This window comes from Sus scrofa, chromosome 2 (assembly GCF_000003025.6).
Source record: "Sus scrofa isolate TJ Tabasco breed Duroc chromosome 2, Sscrofa11.1, whole genome shotgun sequence".
Lineage (NCBI taxonomy): Eukaryota > Metazoa > Chordata > Mammalia > Artiodactyla > Suidae > Sus > Sus scrofa.
In genome coordinates this window covers 51,480,558-51,498,169 of record NC_010444.4, presented here as the reverse complement: position 1 = coordinate 51,498,169, position 17,612 = coordinate 51,480,558, and the positions used below count along the sequence as shown (strand labels likewise).

The 17,612-nt window shown below is 49.0% G+C and overlaps 1 protein-coding gene across 35 annotated transcripts in view; it reads right to left on the bottom strand.

Moving 5' to 3' along the window:
• Positions 1–17,612, bottom strand: part of OBSCN (obscurin, cytoskeletal calmodulin and titin-interacting RhoGEF) — a 216,709-nt gene that overhangs the window by 36,077 nt on the left and 163,020 nt on the right. For 21 of the 35 annotated variants that reach the window (XM_021083345.1, XM_021083344.1, XM_021083349.1 and 18 more), the window contains 15 exons: positions 17,057–17,329; positions 15,784–16,059; positions 15,179–15,466; positions 14,772–15,047; positions 13,835–14,208; positions 12,453–13,314; positions 11,429–11,707; positions 2,622–2,700; positions 2,244–2,368; positions 1,902–2,099; positions 1,486–1,518; positions 1,249–1,347; positions 858–1,076; positions 380–452; positions 11–123 (listed from right to left, as the gene is read on the bottom strand). In XM_021083345.1, coding sequence (XP_020939004.1) covers positions 11–123; positions 380–452; positions 858–1,076; positions 1,249–1,347; positions 1,486–1,518; positions 1,902–2,099; positions 2,244–2,368; positions 2,622–2,700; positions 11,429–11,707; positions 12,453–13,314; positions 13,835–14,208; positions 14,772–15,047; positions 15,179–15,466; positions 15,784–16,059; positions 17,057–17,329 — 3,567 coding nt within the window. The remainder of the gene's footprint in view (positions 1–10; positions 124–379; positions 453–857; positions 1,077–1,248; positions 1,348–1,485; positions 1,519–1,901; positions 2,100–2,243; positions 2,369–2,621; positions 2,701–11,428; positions 11,708–12,452; positions 13,315–13,834; positions 14,209–14,771; positions 15,048–15,178; positions 15,467–15,783; positions 16,060–17,056; positions 17,330–17,612) is intronic. The other 14 variants (XM_021083350.1, XM_021083353.1, XM_021083352.1 and 11 more) reach the window with 3 other exon arrangements.

Sequence of the window (17,612 nt, the reverse complement as noted above, 5' to 3'; positions counted from 1 at the left end):
CAGCCCATACCTTTCCTCTGCCCAGCAAGCTCAGTGAAACCTGAAGATTCCGACATCTGGGTGGAAACAGCTTGGGTCCTAAAGGGGGAGGAGGAATCCTGAGGACCTGACAGGAAAGAGGGTCTGGGGCAATGGGCCATGATGCTGGTCAGGGCCCTGGGAAAGTCCTCCTTTTAAATAGGAAAATTGAATCATGGAGAGGGACAGAGGGCCCAAACCACTTGGCTCAAGACAGGAAGAGCTGGCCTGCAGTCCAGGATGGGGCTCCCTCCCCAGCAGCAGTGTTACCCTCCCCCCAAGACCAGGACCCCACTCCCAGGACCCCACTCCCAGAGCCTCTCTTCTGGTCCCTCTCGCTCTTGAGCAGCCCTTCACTCACCCATGCAGGAAGGTGGAGATGAGGGCCTCCTTAACCCCGGCCTGCTCCTCTGCTGTCCCCACCTCCTTAGGTACTATCAAGAGAACAGGATGAGCCACTAGAATGATGCTTTACACTGCCAAGCTCTGATTCTGGTTGAGACCCCTGCCATGGGTATCTGGAGCCCCTACCCAGGGGGCCTTGACCCTGTCATCCAGAGCCCTGATGAGAGCTGTGCTTATGTCCCAAATTGACCTACAGTCACCCCGATAGTAGCAGGGATGGGAATGGGGTCCACATTTGACCCACCAGCCCTTGGAGTCGCTAAGGGGGACCCAGGAAGAAATTACTCAAAGTGGCGAGGGCTTCTAGGAGGATCTCAGCCAGCTGAGCGTGGCTCACAGGGTAGGGAGTGGGAGCTGGCCTGTGTGCTCTGAGGCTCCACACTATCCACACTGCCCCCTTCCTACTCCTGGCTGAGTCACCCATGCCCACTCACAGCCAGAGACATGCAGGCCTGCAGAACAGAGGGCCTGGCCAGCAGCATTGGTGGCGATGCAGGTATAGGTGCCCTGGTGCTGTCGGCCCACATCCAGCAGGACCAGGCTGTGCTGCTGGGCAGAGCTGGCCACTGTGTAACCCGGAGTGTGGCGGTCGATCCACAGCACACCCTGCTCGGCCTCTTCTCGCAACCAATGCACAGCTGGAGGTGGGTTTCCTGCAAGTAGGAATATATGGTGGACAATCCTTCCCAACACCAGGATGGTGACTCTGGGAGGTAAGGGTCACCATCTGGCATCCCTAGGAGGGTCCTAAGTAGGGACAGGGAGGAGACCTCCCTGGGGTTGGGGAGGGTGTCCTCATTGGGACAGGGAAGCAAGACACCCTACCTTCAACCTTCACTGAGAAGGTGATACTGGAGCCCTTCTTCACCTTCTTGAAGGTGAACTTCTCCAGGAATCGGGGTGGCACCAGCTGTTGGTGTATATCTGGAGAGACATGGGGCAGCTGGTGATAAACAATGCAGGGTTCCAATTCCACATGGTTGTCCCCCTCACACACCCTCACTGAATCTGTCCCCAGTGCCCACCCCACCTTCCCTCCCCTGCCCTCTGGAGCTGGCTCACCTGATGTTGGCTTCTCTTCTGGCTTGCCAGGGTCTGAAAAAGGCACAGAAGTCAGATCTACAGCACCAAGGCGCCTCCTTTCCTGGTTGGGCTCGACTGGCAGAGCAGGAATCCCAAAGGGAGCCCTGCTCATTCCTACAAACAGTGCCTTTCCTAATCCTGGCCATGCAGTCTACGGGGGCCCCACACTTGAGTCTACTCCACTAGCCAGCTGGCCCACTTGCTGGTCAGTGTTCATGGCGCCCACACCCCTCAAGGGTACATGCTCTCTGGGGATCAGCTCTGGCCACCTGTGACTTCTGCACATAGGTAGTGACCACCAGGCCCTAGCTCAAAGGCTTGACACAGCATGGCTTGCAGATGGACAATCAACCCAGGTATGGATGCCAGGCTCTGCTGGGTCCCCCAGCACCCACCTCGGACCAGCAGCCGAGCAGATGAATAAGCAGCACCCACAGTGTTGCTGATGTAGGCCGAGTACTGGCCAGCATCCTTGCTAGTGACTGAGACAATCTCTAGGGTGTGCAGTGTCTTCCTGTCGGCCATGCGGATATGTTCAGATGCAGTCAGGGGCTGCCCATCTTTGAACCAGTACAGTCGGGGTGTGGGGTAACCTGGGGCAACAGCAGAAATGGTTAGCACAAGGCCACTTCCCAGTGGTCACCCTGCCCTCCACAGGCCCTCGAAGACCCCCAAAATCACAGGTGATCGCCCACCTCTGCTGGCAGCTCCTTGTCCTTCATCCCTCTCCCCCTCACCTTTCACCTTGACCTGGAACTTGGCCAGGCTCGTGCCAGGGGCCACCTGGAGGTCTTTCAACTCCTGCACCACCTGGGGCAGCTGCCCCTCCTCTGAGGTAGACTCAGTGCCCTCTTGCTCCCGGCTGGCAGGGAAAACAAAGAAAGGGCAGCAATGAGGTGGACAAACAAGGGATCCAGGACAAGAGGGGACTGAGGTCAGTCATGGCTGGCTTCTGAGGTCTCCTCTTTGCTGGACAGAGACTGCTGTGGCCTGGTCAAAGGCTCCAGGATTCACGTTCTGTCAGTCTAAGCCAGAACTGCCAGCATCCACCCCCACCCAAAGGACTTGGGACCACCAGCCCACTGGGCTCTGCCCGCCTCTGTATGGTCCTCTACCTGGACAGGTAGCCCTGGGCGCTGAAATAGGATGAAGTCTCCGTAGCATCTGCAGCAGTTTCATAGTCAGTGCTGGTCACTGAGGATGAAGGGTAGAGCTGAAGCAAGGCCTATACACCATCTTCCTTGGCACAAGCCCCACCCCAGTGGCTACCTGATTCTCACTGTTCAGCCATTCCTGGGAGCTTTTCACACTCCTGAGTCAGAAATAATGGGGGGGGGAGGGGTACACAGCCACCCTGTGGCCCTTCCCTGTCACCAGGCTGTTACCAGCCCATGTTCCCAGGCTTATAACTAACTACCAGATGCAACAAACTATATATACTGGGCTTCATAAATAGCAGACGGTGTGAATGATAGCATCTTTCAGTTCCACCCAACTAAGGAACAGGGGATGACATAAATAGGCCTCAAAACTAACAGCTGGGCCTCCCACTTCTAGCCACAATGGAGAAGAGGGACTGGATTTACCCTCTGCTATGATCTGAATGTTGTGTCCCCCAAAATTCATATTTGAAATCCTAACCCTCAATAAGGGAAGTTTTGGGAGGTGACTGGGCTTAAATGGAGCCTCATGAATGCGATTAGTGCCCTCTTCTTGAAGAAGAGACCCCTTGCCCCTTCCCCAAGTGAGAACACAGGGAAAAGACAGCCCTCTGCAACTCGGAAGAGGGCTCTCACCAGAACCCGACCATATTGGCACCCTGATTTCAGATTTCCAGTCTCCATAACTTCAAGCAGTAAATTTCTATTATTTAAACTGCCCAGTCTAAGGTACTTTGTTATAACAGCCTAAGACCTCCCAAGTGAAACGACCAAAGAAAAAGAAACATAATACATAAAACAATGATTGTGATGCCCGTGATTTATAATAAGATGTGTTTGGTCTTCCTCCTGTTCCTGACCCTGGCCTCCAAAACCCTTGCAATTTCCTGAGTGGAGGCACAGAGGGGTTTTTTGTTATGTTAATGTGATTTTCCATAGGCCCTTTTGGTTGGGGCTGGTTGCCAGGGTAACCAACCCTGTGATTAGAAGCTTGTGACCTCTCTACCTCCAGGGAAGGGAGAGGGCCTGAAAACTGAGTACAATTACCAATGGTCAATGATTTAATCAGAAAAAACCAAAAGGATGGGGCTCAGAGAGCTTCTTTTGTAGCTGGTGAACACGTGGGAGATGTGGGGAGAGTAGCATGCTTGGCCCTGCCCCTCCCACATCTTTTGCCTATATGGCTCTTCCACGTGGCTGTTAAATCCTTTTATAATAAAACACTGATCTAGTAAGTAAAATGTTTCCCAGAGTTCTGAGAGCCACTCTAGTAAATTAATCAAACTCGAGGAAGGGGTCATTGTGTTACTGTCCAGAGCCTCTTTAAGCAATAGAAATTAATAGGAGGCCAAGTAAGAAATTCTGGCAAGGCTTCATTGGGGGCCCCTGCTGCAGCAGGGGGGCGCAAAGCAAGCAACAGTTTCCCTTGCTTGTTTGCTCCCTGAGCGGGGCAAGCTGGTCCTTTACATGGGGTGATAGTAGGGGCAGGTTCCAGGTTCTAGCCACCGAGGGGCTGTCAATCCCTTTGGTAGTATTGGGTGCAGGGGCATGTATAGTACCCTGATTTTGCTTTTGACTCTAGAACTGGCAACTGGGTTTTTAAATTTTTGTATCTTCTTGCCCACAATTTGCCCCAGCTGCACATGTACACAGTTATTATTAGTCCCTTATAGTTTCTTTGTATTTTGTTGCTCGAGGAGATGTTTGTCCAGGTGCAAGCACTGCATCCCCTGCAGCAAAGGGTCCCACGTCCCCACAGCCTGTCTCTAATTTATAGCTTTTTGGCCAGAAGTACAGGTGACAACTTGGACTTGTAGCTAATTATCTGAGGTGGTGGAGAAGACAGCCTTGAAGGACTGAGCCCTTAACCTACTGGATCTGATGCCTTCTCCAGGTAGATGGTATCTGAATTGAGCTGAACTGTAGGACATTCAGCTGATATCACAGACAATTTCTTTTTGTGGGAAAAAAACTCACACACATTGGAACTGGGTACAGAATCACCGGAATGGTTTTAAAGTCACTAGGCATTAAGCAAGTGAAGGACAGTTATCTGTTGGAGATAGGAAACAACCATGAGCCCTATAACTGCCCCAGCTTCCTGCCTTATGTTTCTGTGGTGGGGAGACTGGGGCAGAACCAGGCAGACCTTGAGTTGAGGAGACAGAGCTGATGTCCTGACAGACAAAAGCAGCTTGTGACCATGGAGCACAAAAGCAGAGATGAGAAAGTTGCAGAGAGAGGGCTCCCTCCCTTGAAGATTCAGAAGAGCACAACTGGCACATGCACACAAGGAATGAACCATCTGAAAGGACTAAAGGAAATAGCATCTGAAGACAGATAAGGGTTAGAATACTGTCGGTTTCTAGTCAGACTGGAAATTTTCACAATTCACAGGGCATCAGGTAGAGTACTCAGGAATGCTCTCACTTCAGTAGAGGGAGATGATTAGCCCTGGACTCAGCACTCTCTTGGTGCCACCTAACAAATTGAGACAAATGGGGACTTGGGACCCCTTGCTGCAGTGGCTGCAATGCTTACACCTGAACAAACATCAAAAGCAACAAAATACAAAGAAATTATAACAGTCCAAAAAATAACTGTGTTCATGCGCAGCTGAGGCAAATTCTGGGTGAGAAGACACACACACACAAAAAACTAAAAACCCAACTGCCACTTCTAAAGAGCTAAGAGCAAAAGCAGGGTACTATGCATCATCGCCCCTGCATACAACACCACCAAAGGGGTAGCAGATCACCTAAGCTACCTCTCTGGCCCAAACCCTGGACCTGCCCCTACCCTCACCCATTTAAGGAACCAGCTCACCCTCCACAGCAAGTAAGCAAGCAAGCAAGGGAACCTGTTGTTTGTTTTCGTTCCCCCTGCTATAGCAGGGGCCCCAATAAAGCCTTGTCTGAATTTTCCTGTCTGGCCAGCAACAAAATCACACAAGCCGGACCTGAAACCATCAAGCTGCTTGTAAGTAATTCACTGTACTCTAGACCAAAACTCAAGAAGACCTGAAGAAATGCAAAATATCCAGCTCCCAACAAAGTGAAATCCACAGTCAGGCATCCAGCCAAGAATGTCAGATGTGCAAGGCATCAGGAAACATGTAGAATAATCAATCAAAACTCAGAATTGACATAGATGTTAGAACTGTATTCCATGTGTTCAAAAAGTTGAGACACAGAACATAAAGATTCAAGTAGAACTTACAGCGATTAAAAAAAAATTACAATAGATGGGATTGTTAGCAGCTTAGATACTACAGAAGAAAATAATGAGTGTAAAAGCATAGCAATAAAAACCATTTAAAATGAAATGCAAAGAGAAAAAAATTTTAAAAATTGGAAAGGAATATTAGTAAACTGTAATACAACTTCAAATAGCTCAATATATGTGTAACTAAAGTCCCCAAAAGAACGGGGAAGAAAATATTTAAAGAAATAACATCCCTCCAATTTCAAACTTAATGAAAACTATGAACCCAAAAGTCCAAGAAGCTCAACTGCAAGCACAAGGAACATAAAGAAATGTGACCAAAGAATATAATCAAATTACTCAAAACCAGTGATAAAAAGAAGAGCTTTAAAATATCCAGAGATCATTTTTGCGGAAATTGACAAGCTAATCCTAAAATTCAAGAAAATGCAAGAGACTCAGGATGGTCAACACATCTTGAACAAGAACCAAGTTAGAAGACTCGCATTTAGAGATTTCAAAACTTAGTACCAAGTACAATAGTCAAAACAGTGTGGTAATGGCATAATGACAGACATTTGGGTCAGTGGAATAGAATTGAGAGTCAGAAATAAATCTACATATTTAATGGAAATTCATTTCTTTTTTTTTTTTTTTTTTTTTTTTTTGTCTTTTTGTCTTTTTTGTTGTTGTTGTTGTTGTTGCTATTTCTTGGGCCGCTCCCGCGGCATATGGAGGTTCCCAGGCTAGGGGCTGAATCGGAGCTGGAGCCACCGGCCTACGCCAGAGCCACAGCAACGCGGGATCCGAGCCGCGTCTGCAACCTACACCACAGCTCACGGCAACGCCGGATCGTTAACCCACTGAGCAAGGGCAGGGACCGAACCCGCAACCTCATGGTTCCTAGTCGGATTCGTTAACCACTGCGCCACCACGGGAACTCCAGGAAATTCATTTCTGACAAGAGTTCCAAGACAATTTTATGAGGGGAAAGAGTCTTTTCAACAAATCATGCTGGAACAATTGGATTTCCACATGAAGAGAATGAATGAACTGAGGCCCTTATCTCATACCATATACAAAAATAAACTCAAAGTATACCAAAGAGCTAAATATAAAAAAACATAAGTGTAAATCTCTGTAACCTTGGATTAGACTGTGGTTTCTTAGATATGACAAGTAAAGCACAAAAACCAAAGAAAAAGTAGATAAACTGTATTTCATCAAAATTTAAAAATTTTATGCATAAATAAAGAACAATAACAAGAAACTGACAAGACAACCCACAGAATGGGAGAAAAGATTTGAAAGTCACATATCTGATAAGGATCTAGTACCCAGAAAATATAAAGAACTCTTAGGGAGTTCCCATCGTAGCTCAGTGGTAACAAAACCGACTAGTATCCAAGAGGACGAGGTTTCAATCCCTGGCCTTGATCAGTGGGTTAAGGATCTGGTGCTGCCATGAGCTATGGGGTAGGTCACAGACAAAGCTCTGATCTGGTGTTACTGTAGCTGTGGCTGTGGCTGGCAGCTACAGCTTTGATTCTATCCCTAGCCTGGCAATTTCCATATGCTGCGGATGTGGCCCTAAGAGACAAAAAAAAAAAAAAAAAAAAAAGAAGAAGAAGAAGAAAAGAGAGAATTCTTAGAACTCAAAATTAAAAATGCAAATAACCCAATTTTAAAATGGATAAATGATTTGAATAGGCATATCTCAAAAAAAGATATACTAAGTGAAGTAAGTCAGGAAGAGAAAGACAAATACCATATGATATCACTTATGTCTGGAATCTAATATATGGCACAAATGAACCTTTCCACAGAAAAGAAAATCATGGACATGGAGAACAGACTTGTGGTTGCCAAGGGGAAGGGGGAGGGAATGGGATAGACTGGGAATTTGGGGTTAACAGATGCAAACTATTGCCTTTGGAATGGATAAGTAATGAGACCCTGCTATATAGCACTGGTATATCTAGTCACTTATGATGGAGCATGATAATGTGAGAAAAAGAATGTATATATGCTATGTGTGATTGGGTCACCATGCTATACAGTAGGAAATTGACAGAACACTGTAAACCAGTTATGATGGAAAAAATAAAAATCATTTTAAAAAAAGATAAACGTATGGCCAATAAGCACATGAAAAGATGCTCATTATTAGCTAGTAGAGAAACACACGTCAAAACCAATATACCACTTCACATGCATTAATATACCACTTCACATGCATTAATATGGCTATTATTGAAATGATTATTATTGAAATGATGAACACTAATAAGCATTGGCAAAGATGCAGGGAAATTGGAACATTTGCACATTGCTGGCAAGAATGTAAAATGATGTAGTCACTGTGATAAATAGTTTAGCATTCCTTTAAAAGTTAAACATAGAGTTACTATATGACTTAGCAATTCCACATCTAGGTATAGATTCAAGAAAAGTGAAAATGCATGTACACAAAAAACTTTCACATGAATACTCATAACAGCACTATTCATAATAGCCATAAATGGATGGATAAACATTATCCAATGAATGGATAAATAGTCCATACACAATGAAATATTTTTTAGCCATAAAAAGGAATGAAGTACTGGTATTTACTACATGGATAGACCTTAGAAACAATCTCAGCAATAGCAACTAGACACAAAGGCCACATATTATATGATTCCACTTATATGAAAAGTACAGAATAAGCAAACCCAAGGAGTCAGAAAATAGATTAATTGTTGCCAGTTGCTGAGGAAGGAGGAATGAGGAATGACAGTCAACAGGTATGGGGTTTCTTTCTGGGATGATGAAAATGTTTTGGAATTAGATGCTGTCACAAACTTGTAAGTATATAAAAAGCCACTGAATTAAATATTTTAAAACAGTGAATTTTATTGTGTGCAAATATCTAAAAACTTTTCAATCTCATTAGAAAAGACAAGTTATGAACAAAAAAAGAAAGATAAGAATGACACCACATTTCTCAGAAAGAATGCAAGCTAGTAGACAAGGGAGCAACATCTATAAAGTATGGAAAGGAAAAATAGTTCTAGCAAAAATATTCTAAAGAAAGTCAAAATAAAGACATTATTCAGATATACTCAAACTATTAAAAAATGCTAAAAGATGTCCTTCAGGCAGAAATAAAGTGTTACCAGATATGTAAGATCTCATCCTAAGATAACCTGACTTGTTGCTATTGTGTTTTTTAATGGTTTTGTTTTTAGAGAATTATAGATTCTCATGCTGTTCTAAGAAACAATACAGTGATCCCGTTTACTCTTCACCCAGCTTCCAGCAATGTTAACATTTCTCATAACTACAAAAGATGATAATTATGTGATCCCTTGGCCTTGTTCAGATGTCACAAGTTTCACATGAACTCCACTGAGTGTGTGCTTGTCTAATTTTATGCAATAAAATGAAATTTTATCATAATTGTTGCCCATGTCAATGTGTTCTTTTTCCTTGCTGAGCAGTATTCCACAGAATAGCCACCACAGTTTAACAACTGGGTCATTACCAGTTTAGGACTATTGAGAATAAAGCTGGTATGAGTATTTGGGTACAGGTTTCATTAGGAATTTGAATTTTTATTTCTCTGGGGTAAATAACAAAAAAGGCAATTGTTGGATCATATGGTAACTATGTTGTTTTGTAGGCAACTGCAAACTTTTTAGGAGTGGCCGCACCACTTTACATTCTCACCAGCAATGTAAAGAAACGGATGAGAGATCCCATTTCTCTGCATGCTTACCTGCACAACCATTTTTTATTTTAGCCATCCTGGTAAGTATTCCGTGATATCTCACTGGGGTTTTTATTTCCATTTCCCTGATTTTTAATGATGTTGAACATGTTCCCTGTGCTTATTTTGCCTTCTGTATGCCCTCTCTCATGGAATGTACGGACTTATCTTCTGCTCATATTCTAAGTGAAAACTTTTTTAAAAATACTGTTTAATTTTGAGCTTTATATTTCTTTAGTCCTTTATAAGATATGCAATTTTGCAGACATTTTCACCCAGCCTATACAGCATTTCATCCTCAATACTTGGTCTTTGGAGTTCCCATCGTGGCTCAGTGGCTAACGAATCCAACTAGGAACCATGAGGTTGTGGGTTCAATCCCTGGCCTCGCTCAGTGGGTTAAGGACCCGGCGCTGCTGTGAGTTGTAGTGAAGATCACAGATGCGGCTCAGATCCTGCGTTGCTGTGGCTCCGGCGTAGGCTGGTGGCCACAGCTCCAATTAGACCCCTGGCCTGGCAACCATCATATGCCGTGAGTGCGGCCCTAGAAAAGAAAGAAGAAAGAAAGAAAGAAAGAAAGAAAGAAAGAAAGAAAGAAAGAAAGAAAGAAAGAAAGAAAGAAAGAAAGAAAGAAAGAAAGAAAGAAAGAAAGAAAGAAAGAGAAAGAAAGATTAAAAAAAAAAAAAAAAACCTGGTCTTTCTCATCTTTCTCAGAGCAAAGATTTTAACTCTGAGGAGGTCCAGTTTACCAATTTTTCCTTTTATGGGTCAAGTCTAAGCAGTCTTTTCCTAGATCTAGTCCTGAAGGTTTCCTATTTTTTTCTAAAAGTTTTATAGCTTCACATTTTACATTTAAGTACCTAATTCACTTTGAGATAGTTTTCATATAAGGTCAAGGTTCATATTTTTGCCTATAAATGTCCAAATTACTCTAGCACCATTTGAAGTTCCACCCTTGAATTTGAAATTCTACTCTTCCTCCATTTAATTGTTTTTTTTTTTCCTAGAAATGTCTTTTTTTTTTTTTTTTTTCCCCACTGTACAGCAAGGGGGTCAGGTTACCCTTACATGTATACATTGCAATTACAGTTTTTCCCCCACTCTTTCTTCTGTTGCAACATGAGTATCTAGACATAGTTCTCAATGCTATTCAGCAGGATCTCCTTGTAAATCTATTCTAAGTTGTGTCTGATAAGCCCAAGCTCCCAATCCCTCCCACTCCCTCCCCCTCCTATCAGGCAACCACAAGTCTCTTCTCCAAGTCCATGTTTTTCTTTTCTGAGGAGATGTTCATTTGTGCTGGATATTAGATTCCAGTTATAAGTGATATCATATGGTATTTGCCTTTGTCTTTCTGGCTCATTTCACTCAGTATGAGAGTCTCTAGTTCCATCCATATTGCTGCAAATGGCATTATGTCATTCTTTTTTATGGCTATTTGCATTTTCATCAAAAATAAGATGGATATATTTGTACTAAGGGCCCACCAGGAACCAGGGATGAAGACCAAATATATATTTCTATTTGTGTTAACCAACCACTGTGGCTGTTAACCAACCGCTGTGCCCATGGGGCACCTCCAAACCTTCTGAGGCTCCCCCTAAGCCCAGCCACCTCTCAAGGAAATAAGGCCCCCACCCTCATCCCGGGGGGCTCCCAGAGGACTCTCCATCTGCCACAAGACACTGCAGTCTCAAATCCTGCCTAGCCAGAGCCCAATGTTCTCCAGGTCATCCTCCAACCCAGCACTGCCTCTCCCAACCAGGACCCCACCCTGGACTATCAAACCCAATTATACACTCACGGTCCACACGGAGCTCTGCTTTGGTGGAGGACACACCCACGCTGTTCTCAGCCAGGCAGCGGTAGACACCCATGTCTGCCGGCACCACAGCTGTGATGATGAGCTGATGGCCGCCCTGCTGGTCCTCACTGATCATATAGTGGTCATCTTCCTCCAGCACCCTCCCATCCTTGAACCAGCGCACACTGGGCACAGGCTGGCCTGTCACCACACAGTCAAAGCTCACAGGGTACCCATCCAGCACCTCCTGATTCTGAAGCTCAGTCAGGAACACCGGGGCTGGGAGGGACAGGAAGGACATAAAGCATGTTAGTTCCAGGCTCCCCCTAGTCACTCCAGATGCCAGCGGTTTGATGTGCATGCTCTGAATGGAACCCATTCAGGCAAGTGCTCACAGGTCGGGCAGCTAAACATAATTCTGTCTCTGCCAGCTGAGCTCTGAATCCTTTTTGCTTACCTGGTTTCCAAGCTACCATAAGGCCACAGAAGTAGCAGGGAAGAAATAGGGGAAAGGGAAATAAAAGGAAGAACAAGGGTGGCAGTCTGGGATTGGAGGTACCTGAGTAGCTCAGAATTGAAGGGGAGGAATGATGATGTGGGTTATTAATGATACCCACTTTCTTGTTCCTAGACAGGTGCAAGTAAACACTGAAATGGCTTTTTTTTTTTAATTAATTTTAGTTGCTGGAGTGGGAAATGGTTTCAGACTGGACTAAGTGGAACACCATTCAAATCCCCATGATGTGGAAAAACCCTAAACTCTAGGAAAGTCAGTATTCCTGAAACCATTTCACAGAGTAGGACTCTGAGACTCAAAGAGGCTGGTAACAGGTAGAGGTGGGATTTAAATTGAGCTCTGTCTAACCTCAAAGTCAGGGCTCTTCCCAGCTCAGCTGCTGCATCTACAAACACTCAGAATCTAAAGCCCAGCAAATTCCCTGAGTTTTCAGCTGACCTTGGTCACTGCCACTGGCTTTGATCCTCCTCTCATCCCACTCCTGATCCAGGCAGCTTGCAGACTCACCAGCCTCTGTGGTCAGCACTGGCTCTGGAGGTGCTACGGAGGTGGGGGCCACCTTGCCAATGCGCATCTCCACCCCACGCGGCCCCTGCTCTGACAGGCTGATGTCCACTCCAATGCCCATGGTGCCAAACATCTCCCGGAAGCAGGTGACTGCACGGCGGGCCTCGACAAGTGTCTCGAAGCGGATGCAGACAAAGTGCTCGTCTTCATGGTATGTCTGCCAGTCCCCAGGCTCCTCAGGCTCTTCCTTGCCCTCATCAGCACTGAAGAAGAGCTCCTCATCTGAAACCTCTGCTGGGCCCTTGGTGCGGAAGAGGCGGTGCAGCCTCCGGGCTGCCCGGCGGAAAGTGTCATCCAGTTCACCACCAGAAGAACTCTCAGTCTCACTTTCTGTCCCACTGACCACCACACAGGCACTGTGGGCCACACGGCCAAACTTGTTGCTCACCTGACAGGTATAGCGGCCAGCGTCGGCCTGGCCCAAGCTAGTGACCAGCAAAGAGCAGGTGCCATCCCCAAGCTGGTCAATGTGATGGTGCCGGCCATCAGTCAGCTCCACACCGTCTTTTAGCCAGTGGGCACGCACATCTGTCTTGCTGGATACTACACACTCCAGATGCAAGACATCTCCCACCTGTGCTACAGTGTCCCCAAATGTGCGGCAGAACACAGGCCCCTCCTGCTGCTGCATCTCCTTCCGGACCTTATAACCCTTGAAGGCAGCCTGGATCTTCACTGCTGCCTTGTCCATGGATGGGTCACTCAGGTCTCCAATGCTCAAGGCTCCTGGTGGTGGGTGCACTGCAGCTGGCTTCTCCTGCTGTTTCTGTGGCTTCCCAGAGGGTGCTGCTGGGACGCCAACCTGTGTGCACAGGTAAGGTAGGGCACCTGAGGCCTGAGACAGGGAAAGCATGGTGCAGGGACATACACGGGGCAAGGGGAAGCAGAGCCCAGATCTCTTGCCAGAGTACCACGTCTCACTCCAGCATGCCTCTTGCCTGCTGCCTGCTGTCAACTGTGCTACCTTCCCTTAGGCCAGATGCCTGATGGCTTCTGCTGCTGCTAAAAAGCAAGCCTACCCTCCCTGAAACTGCTTTCCCCAGAGTGGGACAGAGTTGTGTGGAATCACAGAGAGACTGGTTCCAGCTCTTCAGAAAAAGGTTTTAACAACCAGATGGATGGATAGATGGATGGGTAGATGGATGACCAATGAATGGGCGGGTGGTGGGTGGATAGATGGATGAATCAATGCATGAATGGATAAATAGATGGTAGATGGATTGGAGGACAGATAGTGGATGGATGGTGTTTGGATAAAATGATGGAGTGCCAAAGATTTGAGAGTCCCAGGCCTCTCCTTGTAGGTCAAGCTTAAGACTCACCTTGCTGGTCAGTGGTGAGGCACTGGGCCGCCCAGCCTTCTTGAGGTAGGTAACCAAGGAAGGAGTGCCTGCACGGGACTCATCATCAGAACTGGTGTGTGAGAGGTCAGCCTCTCCAGTGCGTGCCAGTTCGTCAGCCGTGGAATAGTCTTCAGAGAGGTCAGGAGCCACCTCCTCCACCTCCTGCTGCAGGCACTGAGGGCGTCCATCCTCCTCAGGCAGCTCGCTGATGGAGTCCAGCGTAGGCTCACGGCTCATACGGCGCTTCCGGGCTAGGGCCTCCCACAGCAGGTGCAGGTCACCTTCCTGAGCTGCCTCAGGGGGCAGGCTGGGCTGTGTGGGGACCTCATCCCCAGATCCTGGGGTCAGCACCACTGAGGAGGGCAGGAGAGTAGTCAGCCAGGCAGGAACAGAACCATAACCCCACGCTGGTCTTGGCTGCTGACTGTGCTTCCCCTTGATAGGTCTCTGATGCCTGCCTGGGCCCCCAGAGAGCTCTGATACAAAATCTTTACAAGGATTTAGAGGCTATGAAGGGCCCTCTCTGGGCCTCATTCTCCCTCCTGCATGGGATGGGATGAACACAAGGAGTACCAGGCCAGGGTCAGTGCAGGTGCAGGGAGTCTCAGAGTGCAGGAGTCTCAAAGAGAAAGGATTTAAGGAAACAGCAGTGGGTACCAAGTGTTGCATTGGCCAGGATCCCATTCAGGGAGCAACATGGCCTCAAATGCCAGTGATACAGGTTCTGACAGGAGGCTGAGACACACTAAGGTTGTGCATCTCCCCACCCCAGCCTCAGTCTTTCTTGGTGTAAGAAAGGGGCTCCTCAAGAGGACCTTCTGTGGTTCCCAGACAGAGAGCCAGTGAGGAAGAGGGCTGGTCCACTCCATCCACCAGGGTTCCCCCAACCTTGCATACTGGGCCCTGGGGGACATACCCTGGAAGGAAGTTGCTGCCACAGAGGCCGAGTCCCGGGCAGGGCTGCAGCAGTACTCGCCCTGGTCCTCTGGTGAGAAGCCCCGGATCAACAGCATCTGCCGCTGCCCCTGGCAGAGAACCTGGACACGCCCGCTGGGCTGGATGCGCTCTGTTCCCTTCAGCCAGACAACCTCACCAGCCTCAGCCACCTCGCACTCCAGACACAAATCCTCCCCAGCTGCCACCTGCCGGGTCTTGGGGGCAGGGGGCACAGTCATGGGTTCCAGGGGCTCTGCTGGGAACAGCGATCAGAAAAAGGAGGGACACATCAGCAAGGATGTGGGTGGAGCCCCCAGCTTAGAGAGGTCTTGAGGGCTCCAGGGTGGACCCCCACCCTCACAAACTAGGACTAAGGCATCAACTCACCAAGCCTCACTGTCTGGGGCAGGTACACAGGCTCCCCAGAGCCTGCTGGGCTCACTGCAGCCACACGGAAGCGGTAGGTCTCCCCGGGGGCCAGACCATCCACCACACACTCAGGCCCTGGCACCAGCTCATGGCACAGCCGCCACTCTCCTGTGGCCGCTGACTTCATCTCCACCCTATAGCCACAAAGACCGCCTCCTCCATCGCTCGCAGGAGCCACCCAAGACAATGTCACAGAGCTACTGCTGCGCCCCACCACCTCTGCGTCCTCTGGGGGGTCAGGGAGGCCTGCGGGGGTGGGGAGGAGGCAGTGTGGTTGGAGGAGCAGCTCACAGCACCCCCTACCCCGGGGTCTGCTCTTGGGGTGCAGTGTGACCCACCCCTCAAAGTCCTGTGAGCAGCTGTGCCCCACAGCCTGGCCTTTATAAGGGGGTGAGGAAGGCACATTTGAGTCACAAGGAGACTGTGCCCAGAGCCTACCCGCCATGCGGGGGGTAGGCAGTGATCAGCCCCCAATAGCCTCCGGGCTGGAATGTCCTATCCCCCAACTCATCTCCCAGAGACCCCTGGACCCAAGCTGCAGCAGGCAGGCCCAAGCCACTCACCCAGCACAGTGAGCCGTGCGGAGGCCACAGCATCACGGGCAGCAAAGGTGACCTCACCAGCATGGTGTGGCTGGGCCTGGTGCAGCAGCAGGGCATGCTGGCTGCCATCAGCGGTGACCGTCCAGTCCCTGTCATCTGGCTGCACTACAGCTCCATTGATGTACCAGGTCGCCTCGCCCACAGGAACTGCCTCGCTGAGCATGCAGCTGAAGCTGGCCTGCCCACCAGCTCGCACGGCCACGTCCTGGGGGGCCTCCAGAACCTCCAAGCGCCAGCCTACAGGGCAGGGTCGGGTGGGGTGGCAGTGTGAGTGCAGAAGCCCAGGGGCTGCTGGGGTGCTTAGAGATACCCATACTGCCCTCTCCTGTCAGCCCAAAACAGAGGGGGGATCTAGCCTCAGGTGGGATGGGTCTTGAAGACCTATGCCCTGTCCAGCCACACCATACCCCCCATAGCCTGGCATCAGGTGAGAGTGGTCTCAGAGCTCAATGAGACCACTACCACCCCACGAAGAGTGGGTGTCTTTCAGGTTCCTGTAGAGAAGTCTCAGAAGTCCACCCTTTTCCACAAGGCCCTGCCTCCTGCCCCCCAACCCCAAGCAGCCAGGTACCCAGTGGGAGGAGTCTCAGAGACCCATTCCCCCTGCTGTCCCAGCCTTCTCCTACTACCTCCAGTCAAATATCTGGTGAGAGGGATCTCAGTAACCTATGCCCCCCCATGACCTCAACCCCCACCAGCACACACACAAACGTGATATCTCATGGGAGGGGTCTGAGAGCCTCACTGCCCCTGCGTCCCCAACACCCCTTCCTCCACTAATCCCTGCAGTGGAGTATCAAGTAGGAGGACTCCTGGAGACCTAGGCCCCACACCTGCAGCCTCAGGCCCTTCCCCTGCACCCAAACAGTACAGTATCTGGTGGGAGAGGTTGAAGAGGCCCAAGTCCCCATACAGTGGTCACTCCCCACTCCCACCCCTGGAAGCATACTGTATTTGGTGGGATGGGTCTGAGAGACTCACACACCCTCTTCAGTCCCAGCTCTACCCAGCACCCCTGGAGTGGGTTACCTCTTAGGAGAGGTCTCAGAGACCAGCCCTCCCACATCCCCACCCTCCCATGCTCTGAGTGGGGTATCAGTGTGAAGGGGTGCAGAGAACTATACCTCCCTCCCTGTGGCCCCAGAATTCCCCACTTTGCATTGCAGTATTTAGTGGGAGGAGTTGCCCTCACCCTTTGGCTCCAGCTCACCCTCCCACACCCCACACCTCTAACCTCTCACTGTGAGGAACGCAGATGTCACCATGTCCCCTGCCAGGAAGGTCACTCGACAGCTATCCTGGGGCCGCAGGTTTTTGAGCAGCAGCAGGTGCCGCAAGCCATTCTCGAAGTAGACCACCTCAGCATTCTCAGAGGTGTGAACCGGTTCATCATCCAGCAGCCAGGTGTGGGCGGCCACCTCTGGCCGGGACAACAAGCACTCAAACAGCGCCTCACCACCCTCAGGTGCCTCCACGTTCTCCAGGCCCCTCACCACAGAGTTCTTGGCTGCAGAAAGAAGGTGGTTCAGGGGAGCTGGGGGATCCTCCTGCCCAGCATCCCAAACAGTCATGTGAAAGAGCCTCTCATTCAGGACAAAGGGCCTAACAGAATACAGCTAGGTGGAGGGCAGCTAGGTAGCCACCTGGAGTAGCCATGCAGGGACCTCCTAAGGCTCTGCCCATCCCCACATCACATGGCCTGTGCTGGGAAGGGGGTGGTCCTTCCCACCTCACAGATAAGAATCCTCATAGATGTTCACAGACTGAAAACTTGCTGGGGCTCAAGCCCA